This window comes from Pomacea canaliculata, linkage group LG10 (assembly GCF_003073045.1).
Source record: "Pomacea canaliculata isolate SZHN2017 linkage group LG10, ASM307304v1, whole genome shotgun sequence".
NCBI lineage: Eukaryota > Metazoa > Mollusca > Gastropoda > Architaenioglossa > Ampullariidae > Pomacea > Pomacea canaliculata.
Genome location: NC_037599.1, coordinates 22,980,358 through 23,008,314, shown reverse-complemented (window position 1 = coordinate 23,008,314; position 27,957 = coordinate 22,980,358). Strand labels below are relative to the sequence as shown.

At 42.8% G+C, this 27,957-nt stretch overlaps 1 protein-coding gene across 8 annotated transcripts; it reads left to right on the top strand.

Annotated features, from left to right (window-relative positions):
* The first annotated feature begins 981 nt into the window (after nt 1-981).
* On the top strand, nt 982-27,957 carry LOC112573642 (inositol hexakisphosphate kinase 1-like). Of its 8 annotated transcripts, none has more exons than XM_025254198.1 (6): nt 982-2,286; nt 16,402-16,601; nt 20,272-20,503; nt 21,141-21,272; nt 25,149-25,324; nt 26,583-27,957. In XM_025254198.1, exons 3-6 carry the CDS (start codon nt 20,314-20,316, stop codon nt 27,357-27,359), a joined length of 1,275 nt encoding a protein of 424 aa, XP_025109983.1. In that variant the 5' UTR covers nt 982-2,286; nt 16,402-16,601; nt 20,272-20,313; the 3' UTR covers nt 27,360-27,957. The 8 variants fall into 8 exon arrangements, with proteins under 8 accessions (XP_025109983.1, XP_025109980.1, XP_025109985.1 ...); XM_025254200.1 differs by lacking the exon at nt 982-2,286 and adding an exon at nt 3,404-3,689; XM_025254199.1 differs by lacking the exon at nt 982-2,286 and adding an exon at nt 14,240-14,434.

Genomic DNA, 27,957 nt, shown 5'->3' with positions numbered 1-27,957 from the left:
ACTTTCTTGGCTGTTGCCATGGATTTTCACTCTTAACATCGCCCCTTGTAGCTAGGATACCATTCTGCTCGCCCAGTAAATCTTTACCTGTATGTCCCACAACGCAATTTTCTCTTGTCGTTTCCTTCAAAAATTCTGTGATTTATTCCCATGGTGAGGCAAGAACGAACAATCAATAAACAGTTAACATGTTCTTGTTGTGATTATCCGATAATAAAAAATCAACAAACGCCAGTGAGATAGCTCTTTTTTGTGAAAGCACAAGACTCGGGGGAAAAATTGATAAGCTCTGGAAGTTGCAGGGAGGAAATCGATAAAAGCTGTAAAGAACTCATTTTTTTATAATTTGTGTTGGAATCGATATCATATCAGCACAAGGATCCTGTAGCTTTAAAAATATTTCAAACTGGCAAAACACAAACGGCCGTTTAAATAGTTTGTTCCTCGTTCAGTTAAACATCTGCAGATAGTTCAGCGCTCATTCGCAATTATTATTTTTTCATTTCGAAGTTGAATTACGACTGGCATTCTGTTACTTCTTTGAACATCACCATAGAGTGGTTCTTTCCCTTGCACTGTATATTCTGCAGTCATAAGTACTTATTTGCTGTATGAAAATTTGATATTACAGTGAAAGATTTGTCAGTTATACTTTGGCTTACTGTCTTCTGTATTTTAATTTTCATGCTCTTTTCTTTTTCTTCACGTTTAAACTTGATTAAATGTTTACTGATTTATTGTGTAATTTTTGGTTGTGATCTTGGTTGTTTTATTTTTAAATACCTGTTTGGTTTATTTGAATGTTTGATTTGCACACAGTGGAAATAGATATACATATAGCAAGAAAGAAAAATGATCGAAAGTTACAAAATAAAGAAGAAATAAACGCAAAGGCAGAAAAACATATAGATGCTATTTTTATTGAGACAGGAGAATGTGAATTCTATTAGTCCCACGACAAAGAGCAAAATTGGTTTTCAAAGTATGAATAAACATTTAAATTACAAGTAATAAATTAAAATGAATACAGCATTTACATATTTTAAACCTTTGACTACTGGAACCATCAATATAAACAAATTTGCATAACAGCATTACAGCATCGGTTGTTTACACGTATCCTTGTCTAGTCAGCACCTTTCAAGCCTTAGTATTCCGAACAAAACATCGCTAAACAAACAAATAAGAAATTACAACACGGTGCAATCGTGATATCTTTGGTATCTTTTAATCTTTAGATGATGCATGTATTTTCTCCTCCCGCCAGTGGGACAGATAATCATGAATCTGAAAGAAAACGCGAAAACGCATTCAGCGTGCGACCCCTTCCGCCATACAGAAAAGTGGAAATTAAATAATAATAATGGATAAAAAATAAAGGGAATTCGACTGTATGAGTGCAGCTTACAAATTTATTCACCTTTCCTCGTCAGGTGAAAACCTTTCAAACAAAGAAAGGAGAAAAGCATATACTACTGTTCATGTGTCATGGCGAGTCAAACATCATCACTTCGCCATCTTGCAATGTTTTTTTCCACACCCACATCCTCCCACGCTGCGTAAAGTGTCCAGTTTTTGTGCAGTACACCACAGACTTGTATGATCTTAAATAACATGGTCGTATGGTGTGGTGTACACCGTCTTCGTGCTCGCCGACGAGTGCTGAAGGCCTCGGTCGTCTGCTACAGCGCGTCGCCCTCTTGCCGTCTGCTTCGCCGACACGTACACCGTGCGGCCCCTTGCGTCACACCAAAACGCTGGAGCAGATGTAGTCAGGCGCCGTATCAGCAGCCCAACCGTCGTGGCTGCAGCGAAACTTAATGTGCTGCCAAGCTGCCGACTCGCCAACCACGGTGGGAGAGTTTTTTTTATTATTACTATTTTTTTCTGAAGTTTTCGATGCGGGGGCCGTTGTGAAGCGGGAAAACCAGGTCATGCAAGTTGCCCTCAGACAAAAGCCTGTGTTCGGTGGTTCGAAAACCAGCGGTGTGTGTTTACTGACAGAAGATCATGCGTATTTGTGATTCGCCACGGATAGGGAGTACCAAGAGAGAGCAGGCTTCGTACCTTTGCCTGAAATCTTTGCGACTGGTGCACAGGATGTGTCTGCTTCGTCGCTGCTGGTGGGTCAGCGCTGAGATTGTGTAGTGTGTCGGTGCGGATACACCCACAGCCTAGTCGTCTGCTGCCCGTGACAGGATGTTGCTGTGTGTGGAGAGCCTTCGTCTTAGTCGTCTACTACAGAACAAGGTCGCTGGCAAAGTGCAACAGCAACGACCGTTGAAGGTATTTGTGCAGAAATTGTCGTTCACTGGACACATGCCCCCGTCTTATGGTCTCTGTAATCTGTGTGTGTGAGAGAGAGAGAGAGAAAGAGAGAACACAAGAGAGAAAGGAGAGAGAACACAAGCATTTGTGCAAGGAGTCTCTCTCCTCCGTCCACTGACTCCACTTATACACTCAACAGGTCTGTACTCACATGTCACACACAATCACAGTTCACCCCTTCCCTGACATTAGCACACATATCATAGTGCAGGAAGAGCAAACTTTACAACTATATATGCGTATATATATATTGTGATATACATTGCGATATCGCTAAAGTCATTGATGGATCTCTGAAAACGCTTCCGGCCCTTGAAATGGGGGGAAGGAGGAGGAGGAGGAGGTGCTTAACAGGAAATGAATGCTGCACATTTGTTGTAGATTGATTCGCAAACACACACATAAAAAATGTTTCCTGTTTTGTGAGAATCTTTTCAAAAGTGTTGGTTGTACAGTGTCCATACAATGTGACACGTGACACATTTGCGGTAGGACGGATCCAGATGATTCTCATTGGGTCACGAGAGGAGAAGCTTAGTATATATCTATAGATATATTAGAGTACGCTTCGAAGTTTTTACAACAGACTCCCTATTTGAATTCACTCTAACCAGAGGCAATTATTTACCTCTCACACCTATCCTTACCTCCCCTACTCACACAGTGTGTGTATGTGTGAGTGCATGGATGAAAGATCGTGAGAAATGGGATGACAACTGATGGTTAAGCCGAGCCAGTAACTAAGGCTACATAATGGCAAGGCAGTCGGCTTTGTAAACAGGTGCCCCATGAAGAGAGAGAGAGAGAGAAAAATAAATAGTATGCCGCAGAGGAGATATGAACCTTTGAGGTCCGATTCTTACTTGGTTACAAGCGCTTAACCGTGGGGGTGAGGGAGGGGAAAGAGGCTTACGCATCTGTTAACCAGAAAATAGTGTAGGCCAACCGGATGTGACTTCGCTAGGTACTGATGCTGCGTGCATGATATACAGTCTGCTTTGCTTCTAATTTAGGGAAGGATGGTGGGGGAAATGTGGGTGTGCACTGGTATTGACGGTTACCTACTTTCCCTGACTGATCAGTTTCAAGGATACAGTCGACGCCCTCCTTGAAGGATGTCGACTTTATTGGCTGGCTATTGCACGCCACGCATGGGCGGTGTGCCACGGAAGGGCTGGTGTGTGTGTGGGATGGTGATGGTGGAAGGAAGGAAGAAGCCGTTCCTACGTCACCCTTAGAGAATGCTCTGAGTTGTCAAAACAGTTCCGCGGTGGAAAGAAGACAATTCGTTGGTTGACAGTTGCCGTTGGCTGTTCAAGTCCCTTCACCTGCAGGCGGTGTGCGCCGTCCCGGTTCATGACGTGAGTCGTTGCAGTTGCTGTAGATGTAGAATGCGAATGTACGTGTGTCTCGCCTCGCACCCTATGCCTACATGCCTACAGACACTCCTGTACACACATCCTTACATTCTCCCACGCACGTGCTCTCTGTCAGTCGTTGTTCCGCGCGTGCACTATTGATAGTACCACGACTCACCAGACAGGTACCGAATCATCCTCATTAACATTGTTACTATATGTCTAATGATGATTTGAGAATTCCTTTCTTCTGTTTTTTATTATTTATAGCAATCGACTAATGGCTGTGGTATTGCTTTTTTATTAGTCAAAATCAAGATAGTAACAATGTAGTAAATTTACATAAGAAATAATACTGTGACGCGTATTCTCTTTTCCTCTTCCATCTTATTTTTCTTTATCTATCGCTCACTGTCACTCACTTTTGTCTCTTTTTCCCTCTCTTTCATACATCACTGTCATTAGTTATAATCATCCTCAGGTTCAGTATAATGGCTCCAGACTCACTCTTCCGCTTCAGTATGATGATCCCAGACTATCTCTTCCGCTTGCTGGCTTTGTCTCTTTTTTCACTTGTCTCCAGTGTTAGTTCTCATAATCCGCCACTATTATTAGCTATCATCCTCCTTAGTCTCAGTATCATCTCTAAATGATATTTTGCATCTGAAAAGACAAAGTGTCTCTCGGAAAAGCAAATAATACGAGTGGTTATGGTGCTTGGTGTGTCGTAGGCGAAAAAAGGTTCTGCGATCCAAAAGTCAACTAGTTATAAAACCTTCAATAATTAATTTATATGTTTTAGTCATCAAATTAGGGATTAAGCCCTCACTTTCTTTGCTTTTTGCTGTGTAAGGAGAGTTATTCTTGCCGATCTAGTGAAGCTGCCAACACAAGTGTTGGCGCTCTCCTGTCATACCGAGAAACTCTCTTGGTGAAGTCATCATCCCAACAGTAGAAGGCTTTCGTGCAAGTGTAACACGATGAGAATTATATTCTTCCTTAAGATAATTTATCTTGAAAATCAAAAATCTGCAGACCGTTCTGCACGCACCTGCACCCTAGGAGACTGCCTAGTTCGGTCTTTCCGGAACCAGTCTTGATTGTAGCAAACTCTTGCATGTGCATTCGGTGCTAAGTAGTGCATATCCATAGGTTATTTGTAAATTGAGACAGGCTGAGACTCACGAGCGCCAAGCATACAAGCTTAGAACTGTGTATGCTTCGTTCTGGTCTGTTAACTCCTTTGTACCCTTTTGTTGCAAAGGCCTATACACCTCGAGACTCCTGCTCACCTAGAGGAACTTGCCAATGGCGCTAGCCTCATGTTGATTCATGGATACAAGTCTGCCATGTCTGCCTTACAATCAGAAAACAACTCTTCTTGGAAACCAAAAAAATCACACACTGGCACAAACTTGCACTCATGAATTTGCACGTACTTGCACACACATGTACGTACATACCTAGTCTCTTTAACTTTCTTACTTTGTTTTTAATCTCTATATATATCTTTTTTGACAAACTATTTTAACAGAATGTTTACCCGGGATGGTTATCAGCGCTGAAAGCTGAAAGAAGGAAAAAAAAAACGCCCCTCAGTGTGCTGTATATTGATTTGAAACCTGAAGAGCGCGACATTTTGCATTTATTCTGTATGACAAGGAAAAAAAAAGAGGCATGAACAAAAGCTAGCATTTAATTACTAAAATGGTGTTACAAAAAAATCGGTACCTAATCATCACCAACTCAAAAACTACTCATGCATAGCCTTGGCACAGTGAATCAGTTGACAAGCCATGTAGCAGCCGTGAGTGGTTCATTCCAGAAAAAAAAAATTTACTCATGCAATCGTCAGAGAGACCGGTGTACACTAGTTCAGAAACTGTGGCTTGCCTGTATTTCTTGCCCTTCCTTTTCGGTTCTTCCCCGAATCTGGACCCCCCATCACTCCCCATTCATCAATCGTTTAGCTAAACAGTCGACGACGTCGGACTAGTCACGTGATCTGTCACGTGTGCCATCTACGAGCACACGAGCAAGATGGGCCATCGAATTCTCTTCCTCTGCCACCAGCCATGAGTGGGTGTGGTCATCAGAGTCATCGCTGAAAAATGTTCACCATCACGTGAACGAAAATTGGGGATGTTGTCGGGGTGGGTGGGGTGGAAGGATATCAAACACAATGCAGTCTTCTCTCAAACGAATGAAAACATCAGTGAGAACGTTGTCATGATTATATATATATTTATATGTGAGTGAGAGAGTCGCCATCTGGTTCTACTCGACAGAACAGCCCTCGACGTTGTTTGCTAGTCGCGTGCATTGAGTTTTCAGTCTCCTTTGACATTTCACGGAGGCTATTTTCACTTATTTACATCTTCACAATAGTCTCCTCGCACTACACTCCTTGCCGTCAGAAATCTCCATCTTGCACTCAGCGATGAGTGTTAAAATAAAAGTGAGGAAATCTGAGCCTTGCCTACAAATTCTCATTTGAGAAATTCAAAGCAAACGTGCTTTGTCGCGGTTAATGACCTGGAGATGTAGGAAAGATCCCACAGCTGGTGGGTCAGTGCGCCACATCGAGGCGCAAGCAAGACGAAGCCAAAAGTCTAATCAGTTTACAAAGTGGGGCCAGTTGCATAACACATTTCCCATCATGCTTAATTCGGCCTGAAATCTCTTAGATACTCAGTTTTGCAGAAACATAGTTTTAGGATCTTTTTTTCTCTTACAGAAACTGTTTTAAATAAGATAAAAATGCATCAGTATATTTTTCATATGCACTTGCGCAACACATAAGGGCGATTTCTGAAAAAAGTTTCTCAATTTGTTTCTTTAGAATAGTTTTAAATTTTAGAAACTTGTGCAACAAATCCCAGGTTCTGAATATCTGGAGCTAGTATCAAGCTTCCTGAACAGGTTTAGACAATTTTATTTTGATTTTTATTTTACTGTGCAGGCAATTTTTTGAGATGAAGATGTTTAAAGATAGAGTCATATGACAAAATTTGGGATGCAAAATGCGATCATGGCAGACAGAAAGTGCTGTCTGCATGGTCCAAACTACTAGAGCCTGTAAACTTGTCCTGTCTTTACCAATAGAGCTGCCATGTCATTTCCAGGAGAGTCGCTTCTTGGCCTTGTGACTAAAATGTCAGTGTAGTATCAAAGTGTAGAGAGCTGTACCACGAGAGCTGAAAAAAAAAAATCCGTCGATCGTTCACAGATAGCAGCATTTAAAACTTCTTGTCCCAGTTCCTTTAGTGCAGCACATTAAACAAGTAAAATGTTTTATAGAAACTGTTGTCAAGATGGATAATTTTTCTGAACGAATTTCTCCTTGGTTGCCTTTGCCTACCTAGAAGCATTGAGAATCCGTGGTGCATAACTTACCGCTTGGTATGACTGCTGAGCAACTACTGGCTGGAAATGAGGCCAGCACCGAGGTGCCACCTGTTCTTCATTTGGTCGTAAGTACCCCTGTAGCAATATGAATCGTTGAGCCATATGAATCGTTGAAGCGAGGCATTCGAAGAGAATGTACTGAACCTAACAAGAAATAAAATACTAAAAAGTTAAATTTAACAGTTGATAAACAAATGAAACGTTTAGGTTCAAATTATTATAGCTTGCAAGTGATGTGGATAGTGGACTATTTTTGTTTGATATCCCTGCGCAAGTGGGTGTTTGATCGTCTGCTAAAGAGTAAATACACGTCAAATTTAAATAAAAACAACATGAAAAAGCTAAACACATACAACTCACGCTTTATTATTGGTTTTGATTTAGTAAAATACCACGAAAATGTCTGCTAATTCATTCAACAACCCTAGAAGATCCATAGTTTCTACGCATGAGCATGCCTCGCTTCAACGATTCATATTGCTCAACGATTCATCCCGCTACACCCCCACTTCCTTTACAAACTATTCAGTGCCCTGTGGTTGCTAAAGGAGGTCATACGTCACGCTTCCTTGGCGTCGTAGGAATACTTCCTCGTCAGCTTGAGGCTGTCAAGACTCCAGAGAGTTCTCGTGCACCAATATTATTAAAAAAACAAGAGACGATGGTTAGAAGATTTCTCTCTGTAGCCTGTTTCCTGTGTCATTGTTAAGGTCTTTAAATTAAAAAAAAAAACGCGGATAAACTTGTTTTTGATTAGTGGTTGAGTTCAGTACAAGATGCTGCTTTAAAATCGGAGTGAACAACCTTCCCAGTCCGTTCTGGAGTTGCAAGGCTGTAAAAGTTTAAATGCACATAAACAAATCACGTGGGGTTTTCAAAAAAATTGCCTGCACAGCAAAAGTGCTCTTCGTATAAGCCAGTCATCTGAAAGATCGTCGTAGCAGATGAAAACGATCCCGTGATACATTTCGCGATCCTTTTTCTCCGATTCACGGTTCGGCGATCTTTGTGAACCAGGGATCGTGCCTCGAGGTTCGTCCATTTAATATAACAGTGCTTTTTTATTGGCTTAACACGCCATGTCTAAAATAGCCATGTCGACTTTTTATATGTATTTTTTTTAAGAGAGAGTAATAAATTTTCTAGCCGAACCATGATTTGCTGATATCTGTTTACCAAATAGCTGATGTCGAGATTCGCCCCATAAATAACCAGGCACCGTCCAGATCATGCACGTGTTTCTGTCCGCTACAAAAAGATGTCTGGGAAGATTTTTATAGAACGAGTCATAAATTTAGCCGCCGTTCATTATGACAGGTATGTCGATGAATCTTGAAAAAAGACTACCAAATGCACTTTTATAGTTAAAACGAGGGCTCTTTATTGCAAGTTTGCGACGGTTAATCACATTTTGCCAAAAAAAAAAAAAGAAAAAAATGGATAGTGAAGCTGGTTGATCAAGCTGTTGGAGAAATCAAATTACTTTAAAATGTTTGGAAAGCGTTCAATAATGTAAAACTTTGGGCATTATTCTTAGATGACCAGCAGCAAAAAGAGGGGAAGTCTAATTACCATCTCTCAGTTATTCATTTTTTTTTGTGTTACTTCAGTCTTATTTTAGACATAAAAATATTTAGTACTGTGGAGCCTCAGCTAGTCCCTCCTATAAAATTAATTGTTTTATTATTATTTTCATTGCATGCGTATTTTTGGATTGAGTACAGGACTGAGGTGAATGTTGCTATCATCAGCGAGAGTCTAAACTCGTTGAGTCACTTTTCTTGCAGTTGCTCATTTATTGCTTGTTTACATGATGGCTTTACGCCGTGTGCACGGGTTAAGAAAAAAACCTGAAGCAATGAAATCTTTTCGACCTTCCCCATTTATTTCATCAAGGTTTTGCTCTGTCGACAAGGGCCTACGTGTTAAGTTGCAGGTTCATGCAATGCTCGGTCATAGCTAGCGACCCCGGAACTATTTGGAATTTCAGTTAAGTGCGTGGATTCCCATTCCCCCGCCCCCAACACAATCAGCCAAAGTATTTATTGCCTCCTGCAAAGTGTGAAGTAAAGTTACGGGGCTGAGGAAACTGGGTTCAGATGTGTGAACGGTTACAGCAAATAACAAAGCGTTATCAGGTTTGTTTGTTTAAACCTTCGCAAGTGTTCAGGTTTTTTCTTCTTCTCTCCCCCGTGTCTGCAAGGGTGGGGAGTGGTTGGCTGTACCACTCCTTGCATAATGTGGCTGTCATCAGACCAAATCATTTGAAGTAGCGACAAAAAGACTCGCTTATCGTGTCATCGGGTGTTAGCGTTCTGTCGGACTGGAGGTCATGGGGGTGCACGGCGACTTATTACCCTAATTCTCCACAGAAACTGGAAAGTACGCGCAAAGTCGAGTGCCAGACTTGCCTGCTGAGCCTTGCCGTGTAAATATTGGTAGGTTAACAGGCTCCGATTACTTTGTCCAGTCATGTAGCCGTTCGTCTGCTGCAGTTCTGCCCTTGCGTGGCACAGCACCACTATGTGGTGTCTTTACCTCCTTTACCTACTGCTGGCACTCGACCTTATATCTGGGATCTCCACGCAAAGAACCGCTTCATGGAGGTCACTAATGTCTGATGATGCTTATCTGTGTTGACAATGCTTCCAGGCTGCTGTCATTATCAAGAATTATGTTGGCTCATGTCAAGTATGGCGTGATCTTAGTGAACTCTTTACTGTCAGGTCTGTTCCTTTAGCCTTTGTGGAAGAATTTTTTTTATAGTAATGGCATTATATCTGATATGTATTTGTTATTACAGCGCATTATTCCATGACTTTTGAGCAGATTTTGATATCCTGAACCTATATCCATCAATAATAATAATAATCACAATTGTGTTGATTTGTGCAATACTTATCTCAGTGTGGATGGTAATTTCTTGCGTATGGTAATTTTCAGATATAGTCCGAGATTTAATAATAACAGCAAAAAACAAAACAAAGCAAAACAAAAAAAAAACCAAACCAATAATAATAAGAATAATAACCCAGTTGGCTTGTATAGCGCCTTATCTCCCCTGTGGACAAAGTCAAGGCGCGTCACAGCTGACTGATGGTGTGACGTGAAAATAATGTGACGTCAGAACAAAATGACGGTACTCGAGGCTAAAGGTCAACGTCTACACACAACACGAACACAATCCGCAGGTCAAATGTCAAACATGTCTGACAACATGAATACACTTCACAGCAAATGCACATTTGGGTTTACAGCTGATAAATAGTATTTTCTTCTTTGACCACATGTACCTAAGAACTTTACGTGGCGTGATGCTGACTTGATGTTGAGTCGTCACTTACATATAACAACTATTATAACACAACACAATGTAACATGATACATAGGCAATATAACACAACACAAAGTAAAGTAATGCATAGACAATACAACACAACACAAATAGTATAAAACCTGATACTCTAACTGCCGTCAAAGAAGAGAATACGTTGCAGGAATTGGCATTTGTCGGTGCACAGCGAAGAAATGAACAGGAAGGAGAGAAGGCAGTCATGCTGGGTGTTGACAGCACGTTCCTTGACCTGCCCACCCACCCTTTCACACACCCAGCTGAGTGTTTGATCTTGTTCTTGTGTGCTGTTGTGACCCTGTTAACCTTTGACCTTAATTATCTGCTTGAAAACTGCGCACCATTGGTTGCAAGTCTTATCGGCAGCGTCCTGCTGCGTGGGTGCGACTGCTAGTCTGTCCTGCACTGATTACACGCTTGTGATCTGCACTTTATTGTCGATCGCAGGACTACGGGACTGGGATACCCGCTAGAAATACTACAGTTTATTATCTTTGGCGATTATATATATGTGTGTGTGTCAGTGCGAGAGAGAGGGCAGGTGTGTCAGCTTTTATGCATATCGTATGTTTATGAGTGTGTTTATATATGTATGAAATGTCCTTTACACGTTATCTATATTTTTATGATCTTTTACTAGCATCCGTTTCCACAGAACTATGACGAGGCCAGGTCAAGTGAACATTATAGTATAGGACCTCAGCGTTAAAAAGCGAATGTGGATGGGGGAGACCTCCCGAGAAAACCCTCCGCCAGTAGATAGAGCAGAGACTAAGGTCCCTTTTGTGTACGAAACTTTTTTTTTGTAAAGTTCTTGGCAGTTCATTTCCTTCGGCACCACAGAAATACACTTAGCACGACAGTGGGTTGTCCCTGGCAACGGAAGAGTGTTCTGGCAGCATAGATGAAACTGGGTTTTTCCTTTGTCGTCAGGGAAGTGAAAAGTATGTCATTTGGCACAACGGCTGTCCTTTGGCATGAAAGAGGAGCAGCCAAAATCTGTCCCAGAAATCGATACGGAGACCTTATCGCCAGGCTCATTGGAATCAGCATCCGGCAAATGGACCATTGAACGATAAAATATCGGTGGCGTGGTGGTACTGGTGGTACAGTGGTACAGTAGTACCGGACGACCTCTAGCAGCGTGGGTTACGGGACTTTTACTATAGGACAGTTTACTATATAGACATAACAATTATAGAGAGATGATGATGATGATTAAAAAAAATGCCGTTATACAGCAAAAATTGCATTTTACAGTGCGAATACAGAGAAATCTAGCTTAACATCAGCGTTCAAAAATAACTTAATGCCAGGTGCACCATCATATAAGCTTTAAATATGTAACATAGTAACCGCCCACATTGTCAAAAACATCCCGTACATTACAGACACATACAAACCAACCAAACTCTTTCTTTCTCTCACATGCACTTAAGGTTTTCAGGAACAATCCTCATCAAAGCTCTTCCGGGAAAAATGAGTTTTCAGGGCAGACCGACAGAGCCCGATGGCCATACAATTACTGAGATTTGCAGGTAATACATTCCAAATGTTGCGGCAAAAGAGAATGAGCACTCCCCTGAGGATTTAGCTTGGATGCGTGGAACAACAAAAGTTAAAGTGTCTGCTGAAGATCGGAGTGTTCTTGCCCGGATATACTGAGGAACCAAGTCAGATATGAAGGGCCGGTTAGGAAACCGACAAACATGCAAGCTTGAACTTTATTCTGCATTCAACTGGAAGCCAATGCATGGCATAGAGATGAGTGGTAATGTGCTCAGACTTGAGAAATCAAGGATTAAAAGTATTGCCTTATTTTGAAGGAGGAACAACAAAATCTGGGGACAGCGGAAAAAACATGAAGCAATGAGCGTCGAACACCAAACACCGACTTTGTCTTCTCCCTTCTCGCCTATCCCTGATGAATAGTTTCTGTCACGTGTATACCTTTGCCTATAGGAGATCAGGGCGGCTGTTCCTTCTTCCCCCATCTTTGCATATCCCAGATAAATATTTTCTGTCACGTTTACACCCTTACTAATGAAAGATCAGGGCACAAACTATGGAGCAAAGCCTAAGACAGGATTGGGTCAACCATCTCGAATATCAGAAATATTGGTTTACATCAACTGATATGCAGATATGCAGATATGCAGAGAGGTTTTTGTCTTCTTTTTCGTAGATGACATATAAAATACAACAGTATGGCATCGTTTAAAATGAGGCCAGGGACTGTAAAGTCACGTGACTACATTTGAAAGTCCGCCCAGCTTTGATGCTACACATTGGTTGATTGGAACGCCTTGTCAAATTTCTAATAATATTTATAATTTTCTGCTATCCTAGCAAAGATTTGTAGCCAGCGGCACAGTTCAAATAAACTAGAGCACGTTCTAAATGAAAATAATTCTGCAGGTGTTCCAATAATCCGTTCTCTCTTTAATCAAATTGTCAAAAGACAACTCCGCCTCATGGTGTACTTGGAAAAGGCCAAGTTTCTTTGTAGTTTTTATCTTGTAATTGCGACTGCACTGAAAAGTTTGATGGCAGGTTTTTGAAACCATAGGTTTTTTTTTGGAGGAGCAAGGAAAGAGAATGTATGGCTTCTAATCTGATGTATTGCTTTTATTTTTGCTGCCTGTACTCAGTTCTCATGCTGTCTGAGCCTAAGAGCCACTTAATCACAATGTAAGATAACTTGTATTGACCTAGAGGGCGCAACATGAGTATAAATAGGTTTCGTCGGGTCCAAGAGTTCTAAACTGCCAGTCAAGGTGCAGATGTAAGGAAAAATCGCTCAACAGCGAATTGTAACTACTGAAATTCCGGAGGGAGTGTTAGTCGTCTATCGAGAAAGAGAGAGAAAGCAATAAGTCCTCACCAAGAAACAGGAACCAGTCTGCGACGATGATCTTAGTCGTCACATGACCTGAAACATCGATTGACGTTTTGCAGCGTGTCAGATACATCAGATACATCGATCGCATGTATCGACGTGGGTACTGCATCGGTGTACCCTTCTGACGACAGCTCGAGCGTGTGCGAGGGACGTGAATACAGAGTGTGGGAAAAAGTGGGTTCCTGTGGGAGTCTTTAAGAAATCTTGAACGATGCTTTTTCCTCGTCTTACGTTATTGATTTTACCTTAGGGATAACAGCCCGACTCTGCCCTCGTGACCATACGCACGCTGAAAATAGAAGCCAAGCCCCTTAACACGGTTGCCGGTGTCTTTAGCATCCTTATATGGGTTTAATCAGGATGCATGCTGTCTTGGGCACTTTGTTACTCAGTGTGGTCGCTATCCACGCGCGCGTGCGTGTGTGCGTGCGCGCTTGCATCGACGTATGATGAATGAAGCTGATGCAATCTTCTCCCTTTCGATTGTCTCCCCTTTGGCGCTAGCGGCTTCCTTTTCATGTGTGGCACCTTGTTTCACGAAATTTGATAGTGTTCTAATCACAGAGTTACATCACCAGGAGGAAATCAATGCTCAGTTTCTGATTTCTTCTGTAAACACGTGACCACACAGCAAAACAAAATTTAAAAACATTGATGCTGGGTCGAGGAGTACACACTGTAACCAGATATTGCTCTACCACTGCATCCTATTCTCTAGGGAAAATTTTCCATCGTGTCATCAACTCATCCTATCCACGATCTGTCTCAGTACTAGCTTCGGGCCCTCGCTGGGGGTGTAGCTGTTATCAGACCAGCGGGCCGTTTCGAACATAGCACGTGTAGCTAACTAGCCACCCACAGATCGGCCGCACACATCTGATGTTGCGATGTCAACACCACAGATAAAGGAGGAGAGGGACAGAAAGAGAGACGGCTGGTCCGGTGTTTAGTTGTTAATACACTATGGTTCAGGAGGAAGTAGCTGACAGAGTGTAGGAACAAAAGATTATTACAGTCGCGAGCGCTCTATCATACAAGGTGCAAACTGACCTCATGGCATTATAATGCTTATGAACTGGTGTTCTGGTGAGTTTTACTGAATAAGGATATTTGACTTAAAAATTGGTGAGTAAAATGTTATATATATGTGTGTTTATTTTTTGCCTACAAAGAATATAAAGTTCATGGAACATTCTTGCGGTTGGACATAGAATTCAATTCAGGGTTCAAAGTTCGTATTTCCTGTGGACGAACACGCCCCTCAACGGGGTGTGGGTGTGTGAGAGAGAATACTATATTCTTTGATATTTCAGGCTTCTTCGTCAATTTTACAGTGGGTATGAAAAAAAAAAGTTTCATGCTTATAGTTAGTATGCTCACCACTCTTCTTTCGTAAACACAGGTATAAACAAAGGTGTGAGAAACTATTAGTCATGTGTATGAACAGATACGTACACAGATATGCATCAAGCCAATAGTCACCATGCGATTGTATCGAGCGAGAAAGATAGACATATATAGAGAGAACTGCTATGTTGGATTAGCATTTTACCTTGACCTGAGGTTCACTGTTCACACTGCTGACCCTAACCCAGCATTGAACCAAGGGAAGACAACACGGCGCATCTAACACAGACTTCAAGTATTATCGACAAGGCATTCTTAATGAGGGCTGCTGTCATGGTGATATTGATGCCATCATTAAACTCCTAGAGCTTGTCTCTCCCTCTCACTATTGTGCATTCTGCCTTGACATGAACCGACAAGTGTATATTTTAAAACAGTTATGATGACTGGTCCGGTGAAGGAAATAGAGGGCTGGTGTGCATGTTAACTCACCGCCATTAACTCGGTGATAAGATTAATCCCTGACAGGGGGAACTAACACTGGATGTTATTGGGGAACTTTGAGAAGGTATGGTGGAGATTATTTGGGGAAATTATTTTGAGTTGGCATAAAAAGTAAGGGACCGTCTGGCGAACAGGAATTATAGTAATAGGTGGCTAGTAATTGATCCGTGTCCAGTTTTGCTGTCACAGCTGGCAAATTAGCAGTCAGCTGGCTTGCATGTGTTTTCTGTTCCATAATCGAAACTTTTTCCTTTTTTTGCCAGTTATGTGCAGCTTCATATCCTTTAACTCTTATCACATGAAATATATTGATGGTATCTGCAAAATTATTCAGGAAGTACGCAGTCTATGACTTTTTAAACTGGACACCAATATACTAACATATTTTTATGTTATATAATAATAATGATAATAATAGTAATTATAAATAGCACATTTCCACATACGGAGTCGAGATCGATGTTATTTACAAACATGGGGCGGCAGGAAGTCAGGCCGTGAGAGGAAAACGGACATCACACTCACGAACACACTCGCATGCACAGGTAGCAATGCCAGGAATACAGGTACAGGCCTACATTCATACTTCTGGTAATAAAGGCGCAGCCAGTGCGATAGCTTCAAGCATGTTAGGCTAATGAGATGTTGCCCAGTCATGGAGCACAGGAGAAATTAGGTTTTGAACCCTTTCCCAAAGCCAGGCGAGAACACCATTTTCACAGGTCTGTGAACAGAACTACACAGAATGCTTCGATCAGACTCAGGGAATCTTGTAATGAACTAAACTCACTCATTTGAAAAATAAGTTTGCGCTCGGGTAACCTTTAAATGCTTTTGTTTCTGACCAAGGAAAAGATTACAAGGAAAACATGCGTGAAGACAACATACCCGGAATGTTTAGGCTGGGCTTGCAATTATGGGGCACAGAGAGGGGGAACTCATCCCATACAGAACCCCACGACTTTTGACCTGTCGGTATTATCATTCATTAATTTAGACCCCTCACATCACCTAAACAATGTTACATTGTTGATTTGATTGTATAAGATGCGTATATTATGCATGAAGTAGCGACTTAAAACATCCAAAATTTTATTTCTTTATAAAGAAACCTAACTCTTTTCTCTATTCAGTAATTAACTGTTTCTGCATCCTTTTATGTGTAATGTTTCTGCATTTTGTCGGTTCTTTTGACATTGCAGCCTTGTATACAGTGAATTCCCATCCGGGCACCCACACTTCGTTTACCTCGCGGGACATCAAAAGCTGTTGCACGCGGCTTGATTAATATTTTTAAAAAAGATTAATTAAGTACAAGCTGCAGTCAGGCGTCGACCACAGAAGAGTGCTTCGACCGTGCACTGGGGATGTCAGAAAAACGATTCCACACACACGTGCACAGGCGAGTCACTTTGATGAACACATTCTATTGAATCAGTCTGTAAAGTACTTGTTGCCGATGTACACTCATACTGAAATCACTGCTGATATTGTTAGGACCTTTATCGAACTCTACCACCACCACATCCATCATCACCATCACCACCTCCTCCTCCTCCTCACGATTTGCCGAGGTATAGCCTTCGTCAAAGTGAGCTAAGTGTTGCCCTCGGAGAAAAAAAAACAACAAAAACCAGACCCGGTTTACGAACCTCTTGATGTAAAGCTACTTGCCAGCAAAGTGACTAATCACGTGACACCTCACAAAGCTCAAGTTCACTGTCCTAGATGTGAAGAAGCATTTAAAAGTACTTTTGTAACCGAGAGCCAACGAGTAGATAGCTGACTGAGATTTTCAGCTGGTGACTATGATAGACAAGATATTTTAGGATGTTTGCAGTACCTGTCAGGTGATCTTTGCCCATGATCTTTGTTCTTATTGTGATTGTAAAGAGTCTGTGTCGGGGTCACGTGACCCACCCATTGTGCACCTGCATCATGCACGGTAGACTTTACAGGTACATCCGGGATATCTTTGCGGGTATTTCTTTGTCATACCGGTCTCAAGTTTGTGTGCAGTCATTGTCATGCACGTTTCATGTCTCGTGTACTTTCCCCTCTCCCCCATACCTTCCCCTCTGTATACTTGATGAGGCAAAATTCAGGCAGGTGAAGTTCTGTTAGCCGGGGAGCGAAGAGACTTAGTGACAAGCCCAACGGCTGCGGACTGAACAGCAAACATACCCCCGCAGGATCACACTTTCTCTATCAGACTGCTCTGTTTTCCCCCCGATCCTCTCGTCGCACCTCTCTCCTACAGGGGCTGTAGCAAGCCCGTGATCAGTACAGTGGTCCCATTGCACAGTTCCGGCGCATGACTCACCTGTAGCTTACACCTGTGTAGTCCACGCGCACCAACACACCGCTTGTGTCATGTACCAGTGATTCCGGAATATCAGCTCACCCTCTCCACCCATTCCCCACCCTTGCTGCCTGTGTTCTTTATTCCCAGAAGGTTGATATAGTTTATATTATCTGATTGGGAATGGCTTGGCTTTAACAGTGTGGGCGTGGGCCAGATAGGGTGGGTGGGTGGATGGGAGCAGGAGAACAAACGAACCAGTAGAGCGAGCGAATGATTGAGTGAACGATTAAAGGAAAGAACGAAAGAAGGAATTAATAAAAATTAATAATAAAAATTAGCTAAGAAAGAGTGACCCATAGGATAACCCTCCTCTCCCTTTGCAGGGTCTGTTGATGACATCACTAGTATACATCAGAGCTTTTCCTTTAAGGGCTGTCTGGATGGCCGTCTATTTGTGGGGCTCTTGTCGGGTGTTCTGGTGAGATGCTGTCGTGTGAAGTCTTGATCACGTGATATAAAACTCGATGGCAGTGGATGAGAGAGATAGAGAAGACTATTTTAAGTCATGTTTCTATAAAAAGGAACATGAGCACCGGACTGGAGGCAGACTTGACTCGCCTCTCCCTGGTGTCCTAGCAGCGGCTGTAGTATAGGTTGTCATGGTGGACAACGAGAATTTTGAGAATGAAGTCGGTGGATATTCGGCACTCAAATAATTTTTTACCCTAAGAAGTTCTGAGACTTGTTTGTTCTAAGCATGCGCACACTCCAACTTTGTCTAATTCAGTCTGCACATGCGTGGTAGATCTTCGTGGAAAAAAAATTGTTGCATCTAGGACTGGTGTGAAACTAACGGATAGACATTGGCTGGCCATGACTACCCGTTATATCAGGTGCCTCATCCAGAGAAAAAAGAGGTATGCTGGGATACGAACTCACAGCCTCGCTATCATCGCACTGCCGTGGTGACGAGGGCCTGTACCTTTGCGCAACGAGCCCGTCAGTGCGACCCCTGTGAATCTCGGGGGTCGGGTGGGGCGAGCAATCTTTTGTACTCTGCACGACACCCGACCTAAACACTTCCAAGCCACCCGGCGTTGACTGCATAGACACTCGACTACGTATGTCTCGTTCTCTGTCTCGCGTGGGCCGTTTAGGCGTGGGTGCCACCCGCTGCTAGCGGTAACGCCTACTAAACTAGGGGGTGCGGCTACCAGTTACCTGTAACAAATGTCGCACCCGAGTCCTCATTTCGAGACTGGAGGTTCGGCAGTTGCCCAGCACCTGAGCGTATTGCATTGCGGCGATCACCTGTTTCCGGTAATAAACTCAGGTAACTTGTGACGAGTTCGGATGATCACGTTTCCTTAGAACTTGCCGACAATAGCTAATATCGATTATTTTACATATTCTAGTATGCTTTATTATAGATTATCGAGGGCCTGTCTGCACTGCAGCACTCGCCTAATAATAAACCAAGGTAACAACCAAACAGTTGAGATAATCACCTGGCGGACGTCCAGGTAATAGCCAGGCAGTTGCTGTTGTGGTAATATGCATTATTATGTACTAGCATGCGTTTCTATGGGACTGTGCGAGATGACTAAGCACTCAAACTGAGGCACCCAGCAAATATTTCCGATAATCACTTATTTCACGCAGGACTTCTGATAACACTTACACCACTTTTGTGTAGTAGCATGGATTGGTATTGCTGTGAATTAGTATACTGGATGTTACACAATGCAGCCTACCGTCTATTACCGTTGAGAAACTAAGGTAATCAACACAATTTTCGGGTAAATACCTGTTTTGGGCCCACGTACCTGATGAGAAATTAAGGTAATTAGCAAACAATTTGAATAACCACCCATTGCCGTCCGGGCTTTCCCATTTCCGTCAGCATGTCGCACGTTAACATGTCTTCGATTTTAAATCTGAGGAGTTGAGCTCAGAATTCGTCCATTGGTTTTTATACCAGTGGTGTTCTGGGACATTCCGCAATGAGCGCCAGAAATAAATGTCAGAATCCGGTGACCTTTTCCAGTGACCTTTGTCCATGCACTTCCTACAGACCTGCCACGCTGCCCCTCGTCTACTGTTCTTTGTGTTTCTATGTTTTAAGGATAGTGTTCAGTTTCTTTATAGTATTTTTATGCATACTCATTGGGGATAATAATAATAATAAAAATAATAATAATAATAGTGGGACCTACACGATTTGTTTGTATGACAACGCTGAGACCCTTTGCGAAGGGTTCTATTTTCATTGACGGATCAATGTCTACTGGAGGAAAAAAAAGTGAGTTCCTGATTCTTTAAGCAGATCAGTAGAAAGCCACAGTGCTTGAAAGATTTTCTTGATCTTCTGATCGATTCCATCGCAGAAAGCCGTGGATGCTGGAGACTGGCTTTATTTTTTAATATGTGAGCAGAGTCAGTTTCCCTTCCTTGTCTTGGAATTTTTCCCACATCCATCTTCCAGTTTTCATATCAGTATTCTTCCTCAACTCTTTTTGTACCATTTGTCTTGAATTTAGTTTTCTGACACGTATTTTCCTGATGAACCAAATTATTTAAAAATCATTCATAGTCATTATTTTTCATCGCTAGGTTATTGCCATTTCTAACTCTCTCGTCGATCATGTTCCGGTATGAAAATTCGCGGTTAACTTTTATGCCGACTTTATATTCCTTCAGAAATGTTGAACATCCATTAAATGCACACACGATCTCATGTTTAGTTTTCCTGTTCTCATTTTTTCAGATAAGATATTGATCCTCGCGCTTTGTCCGCTATCCCAGCGCCATGCCTCAAGCCGCGCAAGAGTTGCCTGCCACTGGCAAGAGCCTACAGCTGTTTCACCACCAGGTGGCGGGCCAGTCACTGGTTTTCCAGTATGATGAACGCACCATCTGCAAAACTCTCATCCCGAGGGAGGATCTTTTCTACCGCAATGTTCCAGAAATACTGAAGCCGTTTATCCCCACCTATCGAGGTACTGGTTGTCTACCTTGCCTACCTGTTGGGTTCTCTCCTTTCTGAGGGCTGACAAATATTCTTTAAACACTGACCTTTTTCCTGAACTTGTGAATCATAAACCCTCCCCTAGTATGGTGTTCATAAAAAGATTGAAATATCTTATGCATCATTTATATTCTTAGCTGAAAAAAATTAATATTTTTTTTAATCCTTATTCATTATTTATAAATGTAGAATCCAAAATATTGTGCTGAATTCAGACTGATTATTTTGACGGTATTATTGCTATGTATATGTAATTATGTGTGTATGTTGTTTTACTTTAAAGTTTTTTTGGTCTAAAATTATTTTTTCCTTCACGAAGTGCTTCGATTGTGTGAACGAGGACCAGAGGACCTAGTCAGGAACTGTACATACACAGCTCCACGGTCTGTCCTCCCCCTTGCAGAGCCTCACTGTGTTATAAACGGGTGGAGACATGGATACCGTTGTGACAGTAGACATGGCACCCAAAAATGTCGGGGTGGGAGGGGGCTGTCTGTTGGGGATTCCTAGATGAAGAGAATGCTGTAATTTGTGCACAGAAATAATTGACACGGAAAGTTGCCAGGTGCTAGTGATATTTGGATGATAGCTTCCTCCATCTGTTGCAGGCGTGAGGGAGGTAGTGCTAGAGAAGACAGAGGGTGGTCTGCTGTCCCAGGCGCACGCGGACTCGCACGTGGAGGCAGTGCAGCGACATCTGGATAAAGTGTCAAAGAGCGACGCCGACAACGGAGCATATCGTATCCTGATTTCCTCCTGACTCGTCTCTTTTCTTTCCATTTACATCAGTTATCTTTGCCTTTATTATTTTTTTAAACGATGAACGAATCTGAAAGCATAGTGAATTGTGAGGCGGAACATCGGTGAGGCAAGGATGTATGTTTCTGCATGTGTGTGTGTGCGCGCGCGCGCGTGACTATGGCCGTTTCTACCCCTTCATCCATCGTGTACCGCGAATAATGAGCTCTCAGTTCGGCGAGGAAAAGTGCAATAATGACTTATGTGGCGCAATCATCTGAGGCCGGCAAAATAAGGCACTAATTTCGGCTTTCATCATCATAGTTTATTGCCTCTTGGTCGATATTTTCACACCCTCTAAAACTTCCGGGTGACCGCTTGGGAAAAATGTCGGCTGTGGGATGTTTAGCGGTGGATGTACAAAGCTTCTGCCATCGTGGCTGTGCAAGCTTCTATGCACCATAGAGGTTGAAGACATCATAGTTTGGTTTTTTTTCCTCGGGTTTTTTTGAAGCTGTTACCATGACAACTTTTCCGAGTGCAGTTCAGTTGTTTTTTTTATGAGGTGGCAAGGGGAGGAAGGGGGAGTCTCCCCGAGAGAGGAACAGTGTGTGAGTAAAGCCAGTCAAATGCCTGCAGTGTTCCTGAAAAACAAAATAATTTTGTTGGTTATGTTTCAGTATATAGTTCTTAAAATATAAAGCTCAACATTTATCTGGGAAAGTATAAGTTGTGATGTTGTATGTAACATTTTCAAACAACCAACGAGGTTGCGCTCTTTACCGGATTCAACTGGTTTACATTGTTTGTAAATATCTCCAACTGGTCAAAAGATGTGGGGCCTTCTAAAAGGGTGAAATCCCCTTCTTTACCCTATATAATCCCACTTCACTCTTGTTCCACTTCGCATTGCCTCGGTTCAGTTCTAGATACTATATCGACCCCTCACCACTAACCTCCTTCCACTCCAGTTTGATGGTAAGATGCAAGCCTGGACTTTTCCTTACCTGCTCTGGGAAAGAGGCTCACACCTGTGACATCACTGTGGTGTAGGGTTCCGTCTCCTTTGTCAAGGCTACCTACCCAGCCATGGGAAGAATTAGGAGCAAACTTTAATTAGGCCTCGCCTTGTCCTACAAATGACAAACACGAATTGAAAGTGTGTGTGAGCTCAGGCGGAAATGTCAGGTTGGCTTAGGGAGAAGTTCTGGGTTTTTGGGGTGGGTTGGTGGTAGGGAGCAGGGAACACAACGATTAAGATTCTTAAGCGGGTGCCTGTGAACTTTAGCACGTGACTAGGGTTTCTATGCAGTTGCATAAAGCGGGTCGACGCGCCTGACCCTGGGTGTCATAGATCATAGGAAGGCTGAGCAAAAGGGAAGATATATCCTTGTGTTGGTATGTAGGGGTTGATGGATGGTCTGAATTTCTGGATCTCTGCACTCTGTCAGAGCTACACACACACAGAGGCAGTGCTTTGCAGGCTTGTGTGTTGTGCTGCCATCTGTTCTCAACATGGCGGCAGCACGAACAGCACACGACCAACTCTTATCGCTACTCAACATTCTACATTGGAAAAAAAACAAGTAAATAAAACTAAGGTACGGGTGGTGGTGTGTCAATATCACAGCTCCACCCACTTACTGAGGTTTGCAACACTTTGTTGACAAACTGGATCCATGTACTTAAAAAACACAAGGGGAAGTCTAAGGAAAAGCTAAGTTTATTTTCTTTTCTTAGTTTCTAATACAAAGGAGAGCAGCTACATTTCAGTAGGAAAAGAAATCTAGCAACATTGCTTTGTTTGTCATTTTAAATAGCTTCAGGTTGCATTTGTGTACCTCATATATAATCAGCATGGTGCAATGGAGAATAGCTATGCGGGGAAAAAAAACCTATGTCACATTCAAACAGTAATTAATATAGTGCACCGAAACCTAAACTTTTGAGAAAATCCTTCCGCAGTAGGCGTGTGCTGTAGCCCGATGGCAAGAGTAAACCCTACTCCCTAATAACACACGAGCCAGTGTAAACCTTGATTAAAATATCGGCGAGCAATGTCAACAACAGTTCGCTTGCACTGCGCGCGGACGTGACGAGTGGCAATGCAGCAGACCACGCGCCTCGTGCATTAAAAATAACGGCCATGGCAGTACATCTTGTGTGAAGTCTGTCAACCTCTTGCTGTGGAGGACTGTGAGAGAGACACAACCCCCCATCTACCCGCCCTTGGCGGCAGGTTAGCTGATGACGTCACCAGCCTCGAACCCATAGGTGTGCCCTTTGTTAGAAGTCGTTGCAGCCCTCCTCTTGCTCTCAAATAAAAAGTTACATTTCGTAGAAGCACATTAAAAAAAATTGTTTACCTGCTTGTCAGTTAGGTGTAAACTTTAGCTTAACAGGAATTGAAACACAACTACACGTTCGTTTTCGTTTTCTTTGTTCGATTCCATTCTGATGCACTGAAAAAAAAATCTTTGAATACCTCGTCATAACGATATTTTGCAATACATGCGACTCGATTTATTGCAAATAGAAATTATTTTCACTAAGACTTTTGACAGTTCGGAGATCAGCTTATGTCACTATTTTAAACATCTACATGTCTTTCCAAGTGTACAGCTAAACGGCCTTGACCCGAAGTGTTGTAATCCTTATCAAGAACGTGCGCCGCGGCCTGGAGCAATGGCGACATTTCCGGCGCAGAACCTTACCATGGAGAAAATAAACATTGGTAGCCGGCGCACAAGCTGTCTCCTTTGTCTGTATTGATCCAACTTCCAGTATATGAAAAAAATTACAATATGACTGTCAGGTTTCAGGTCAGCGCATATCGGGGTCAGTGTTGTAGCCGTTACTGATGTTGGCATGAACACACGGTGGGTTGTAGGTGTCGTCTGTTATGCAAATGAACCCTTTTAACCTTCAACCCTTTTATCAGCCTGCTGTTGCTGCTTTTTTTGCTGATGGGGAGGGTATTCGTCCACTTTTGCTGTAGTGGTACGAATGTAATCTCCATAACCCAGTGGGAAGGACACTTGCTGGAGATACTCGTATCTATTGATGATTCACACAAATCTCCACCTGTGATTTTTTTTTATTATAACTAAAATGGCTAAACGCCTTTTTAATGAACGACAAACGGCCATATTCACTCCCAACCCCCCAAAAGAGAAAAATCGCATGCCAGATGGATTTTCTTAAAATTGAAGGTTATGATAATGAAGACAATAGAAACCAAGGGAACCGGGACCCCAGATAAAATGTAGCTACAGTTGAAGTGTTTGGACCTCCACCTATGAGCAGCGACAGCACGAGACATCATAGCCGACATGGCAAATACTGTATCAGATAACACTAAGATGGCGACGAGAGTTGTCTACCATGGTAATATCGGTTATCTCGTCTGGTCTGCTGTCTGCAGGGTATTTCCAGTCATATTTATGTTATTTTAAACCCCAGAAGACTTGTGGGTCTCAAACAGAACTCAGTAGGTCGGTTATAATGAAGGGTGGAATAAATGTTGGCGCATATACTCTTACTGGTAAATATATATATACTTATGTTATTACATATAAGTATATACAAATGTCGATATTTCGCATAAAATTTCAACAGAAGGTTTTTCTCTGTGCAAAAGGAAAAGGAATGACCTAGTTGTTTTTATTGCCTTGTGCCTTTCCGCAAGAATGCACCGGAGGCAGGCTATACATTTATTTCTAAAGCAGACTTCGCACCTGACACACCTGGCACACCTGACACCTGGCCAGATCTTGTGGTTGTTGAGAGAAAAATAGAGAACAAGAGTTGAACAGCAGCTTTTGGTGGGTTGTGTAGCTACAGGCTTGCGATATCATGTCACCTTAACCTTGACGCAGATTTCATCTTGCTGGAGAACATTGTCGCTGGCTTCCGGAATCCATGCGTCCTTGACCTGAAGCTGGGCACGCGACAGCACGGCGACGACGCGCCATCTGAGAAGGTCACCTATCAGGTCAACAAGTGTCTCAACACGACTTCGGCAAAGCTCGGTGTACGCCTGTGTGGCATGAAGGTAATTCTGACCTCATCAGGTAGTAAAGACAACTCAAGGTAGCACTGAGGTTATAAGGTAAACTCGGGGACATGTTGGTAATAATGACTATAAGAAATGGAGGTATTAATGACGGATGAAAGGTGATAAGGACCTGAAGTAAAATCTCATCTTCCTCGCTGCATTACATCCCCCAACACTCAGGTACCCATTCCCGCCAGCTGGCACGACTGTTTTTGTATAGCTGGCACTGCTGTAGGACAAAGATCTCTTCATTTTACTGAAAGCCCGAGAATTGCTTGTCCTGTATCAATGACTGGATTACAATCGATTTTGAAATGCTTTCAGCAAATTCTTGAGTACGGTGTTGGGAAAAATCTCTGAACAATGTTAATCTTGGCGTTGGTAGCCATTGTCTTCAGGAAATGACAATGAGTACAATCTCTCTCTCTCTGAGAGTGGAAAAGATTATTCAACAACATCACACTGTGTCCTGGTTTGCTTTCTTTTATCAAGAATGGCATTTTTCCTTCTCGAGCAAATTCAGACGACGCTATTTTTAGATATCCGCTCTATCGTCACTTCCTGTTTTCTTGACAAATCCTGGTGTGATTAAGAGAAAAACATCAATATGATATTTCTCATGCCTTTCCGCCATAAAATACCAGCAGGATAAGTTTTTGTGATCGCTGGTATTAGCCTTAATTTCTCGAAAAGAAACTTTGGGACAGATGTGAGGCGCGACTTGCAAAACAGACCTGCGATGCCAGATTCTTTTTCCAATAGCAAGCTGCGAGTCTGTTTTCTCTGTCTTGTAAAATTTATTTCTTTATCATTTCCTACTGTGCACAAGTTCATGGTCCAGTGCAGTCATATTGGGAAAACATGTGCGGAAGGCAGCTCCTGGTATCTTATTTAAAGTCTTGTTCCCCATTTTCAAATTAATTTTATTAAGGGTACGAGTGTGTCTTCCAGTTTCTACTGCACGCACCCTTCCTCCAAATGTTTGTCAACTCTGCGTGTTTGGATTGAAAATTTTGAATACTGGAAGCTTGCAACTAAAATAACAGAGACTACACATTAAATGTAACATCTGATTTAAAATTACTTTCATGTGTCGTTGGCTGCTTTCTCACTAATGTTAAACCTCATTAGCTGCCATCTTGAAAGCAACATTTGTGAAAAGATAAGGCTGTTTATTCACAAGGAAATACATCTGGCCGTCTGTTATTCAGGCGTGAGATGCCTGTGAAATGTACATTTCCTCTCCTGGTTGCAGATCTTTGACTTCCTCACCGGAGGCTGTATCGCTTTCGACAAAATGCAAGGGCGGGCCATGCAGGAACGAGACTTCCGGGAGGCCATCGAAACCTTTCTGCTCACCGGATATCGCTTCCACAAGGACATCATTACTGTGATACTGCAGCAGCTAAAGAAGCTTCACGCCGCCATTGGTCAGCTGCCCACGTACAGATTTTACGCCTGTTCTTTGCTGATTGTCTACGACGGCGACTTCGAGAACGACATCTCCTTGACGGGCAGCGACTTGTTGCCGGGAGCCGAGTGCGGAAGTGCTGGTGAGGGCATGCGCACTGCTAACGGGACTTTCGAAGCGAAAGCATTGGGACATAACGGTGAGGTGCTTGGTGATAGTCACGCAGATGGCGATTCACCGACACTCACCCCGTGTAACCCCGAAGGTGACGCGGCTTCAGTTGCGGACGTTAGGCATGACGACGCGTCTGGTCACGTGAACCTCTCGACGTGCGTTGCGGAGACGAGACTTTGCGAGCCCGATGCTGCAGGGGAGAGAAATGCTTCTAGTGCTAGTAGCAAGGGCTTCAGAAGTGCGGCGGACGGTTCGATGAGCGAGGGGTTGACGACGACGACGACGACGAAGCACAGGATAGACGTTCGAATGGTGGATTTCGCGCACTCGACTTTCAAGGGCTTCGGCTCTGATGTGGTCGTGCACGAAGGGGTGGACCGAGGGTGTCTGCTGGGATTAGAGACGCTGATAAAGATCGTCTCGGAGATGAAGTTGTCGGCCATCTGAGCGAACAGTCGTCGCTGTTTTGTATCAATGCCTGCCTCCTATCTGCCTCCTGCACTCGTTGAAATCCTCTGCCTGTATCTGGAGAATCATCGAGGCAGCTCCCACGCCTTTTGGCCACCGGGACAAACTCGATTCACACCGCAGCAACTGTTCTTGGACCAGTTTTGTAAATTGGTTTTATTCCTCCTCACTTCCACCTCCCCTCTTCCACCCATATAATGACAGGACTGGGTGGTGCTCATGTGTTTTGCGATCAATCTTTCCGCAGACTCGTAATCGAGACTGAACCCTGTGGGACCAACACATAAAGGAAAACATTTCTTTTCATGTTTGACTAGCGGTGTGACTGCGCACATCAACAACTAAACCACGTGAACATGACACCTCTATGCGAGTTTATCTGGAGTTGTGACAACAGAACTACAAGACCGATTCCAGCCATTTCTTAGCTGGAACGAACTACTTTAAAACCATTCTAATTTTAGCTTCAAATTCTAAATTATTTTTGAAATCTGGGGTGAACGGCTTGGGAAAAAAGCTCAACATTTTTTCTAATGTAATTTTTGCACAATATTTTAATGTACAAAGGGTAAAAACA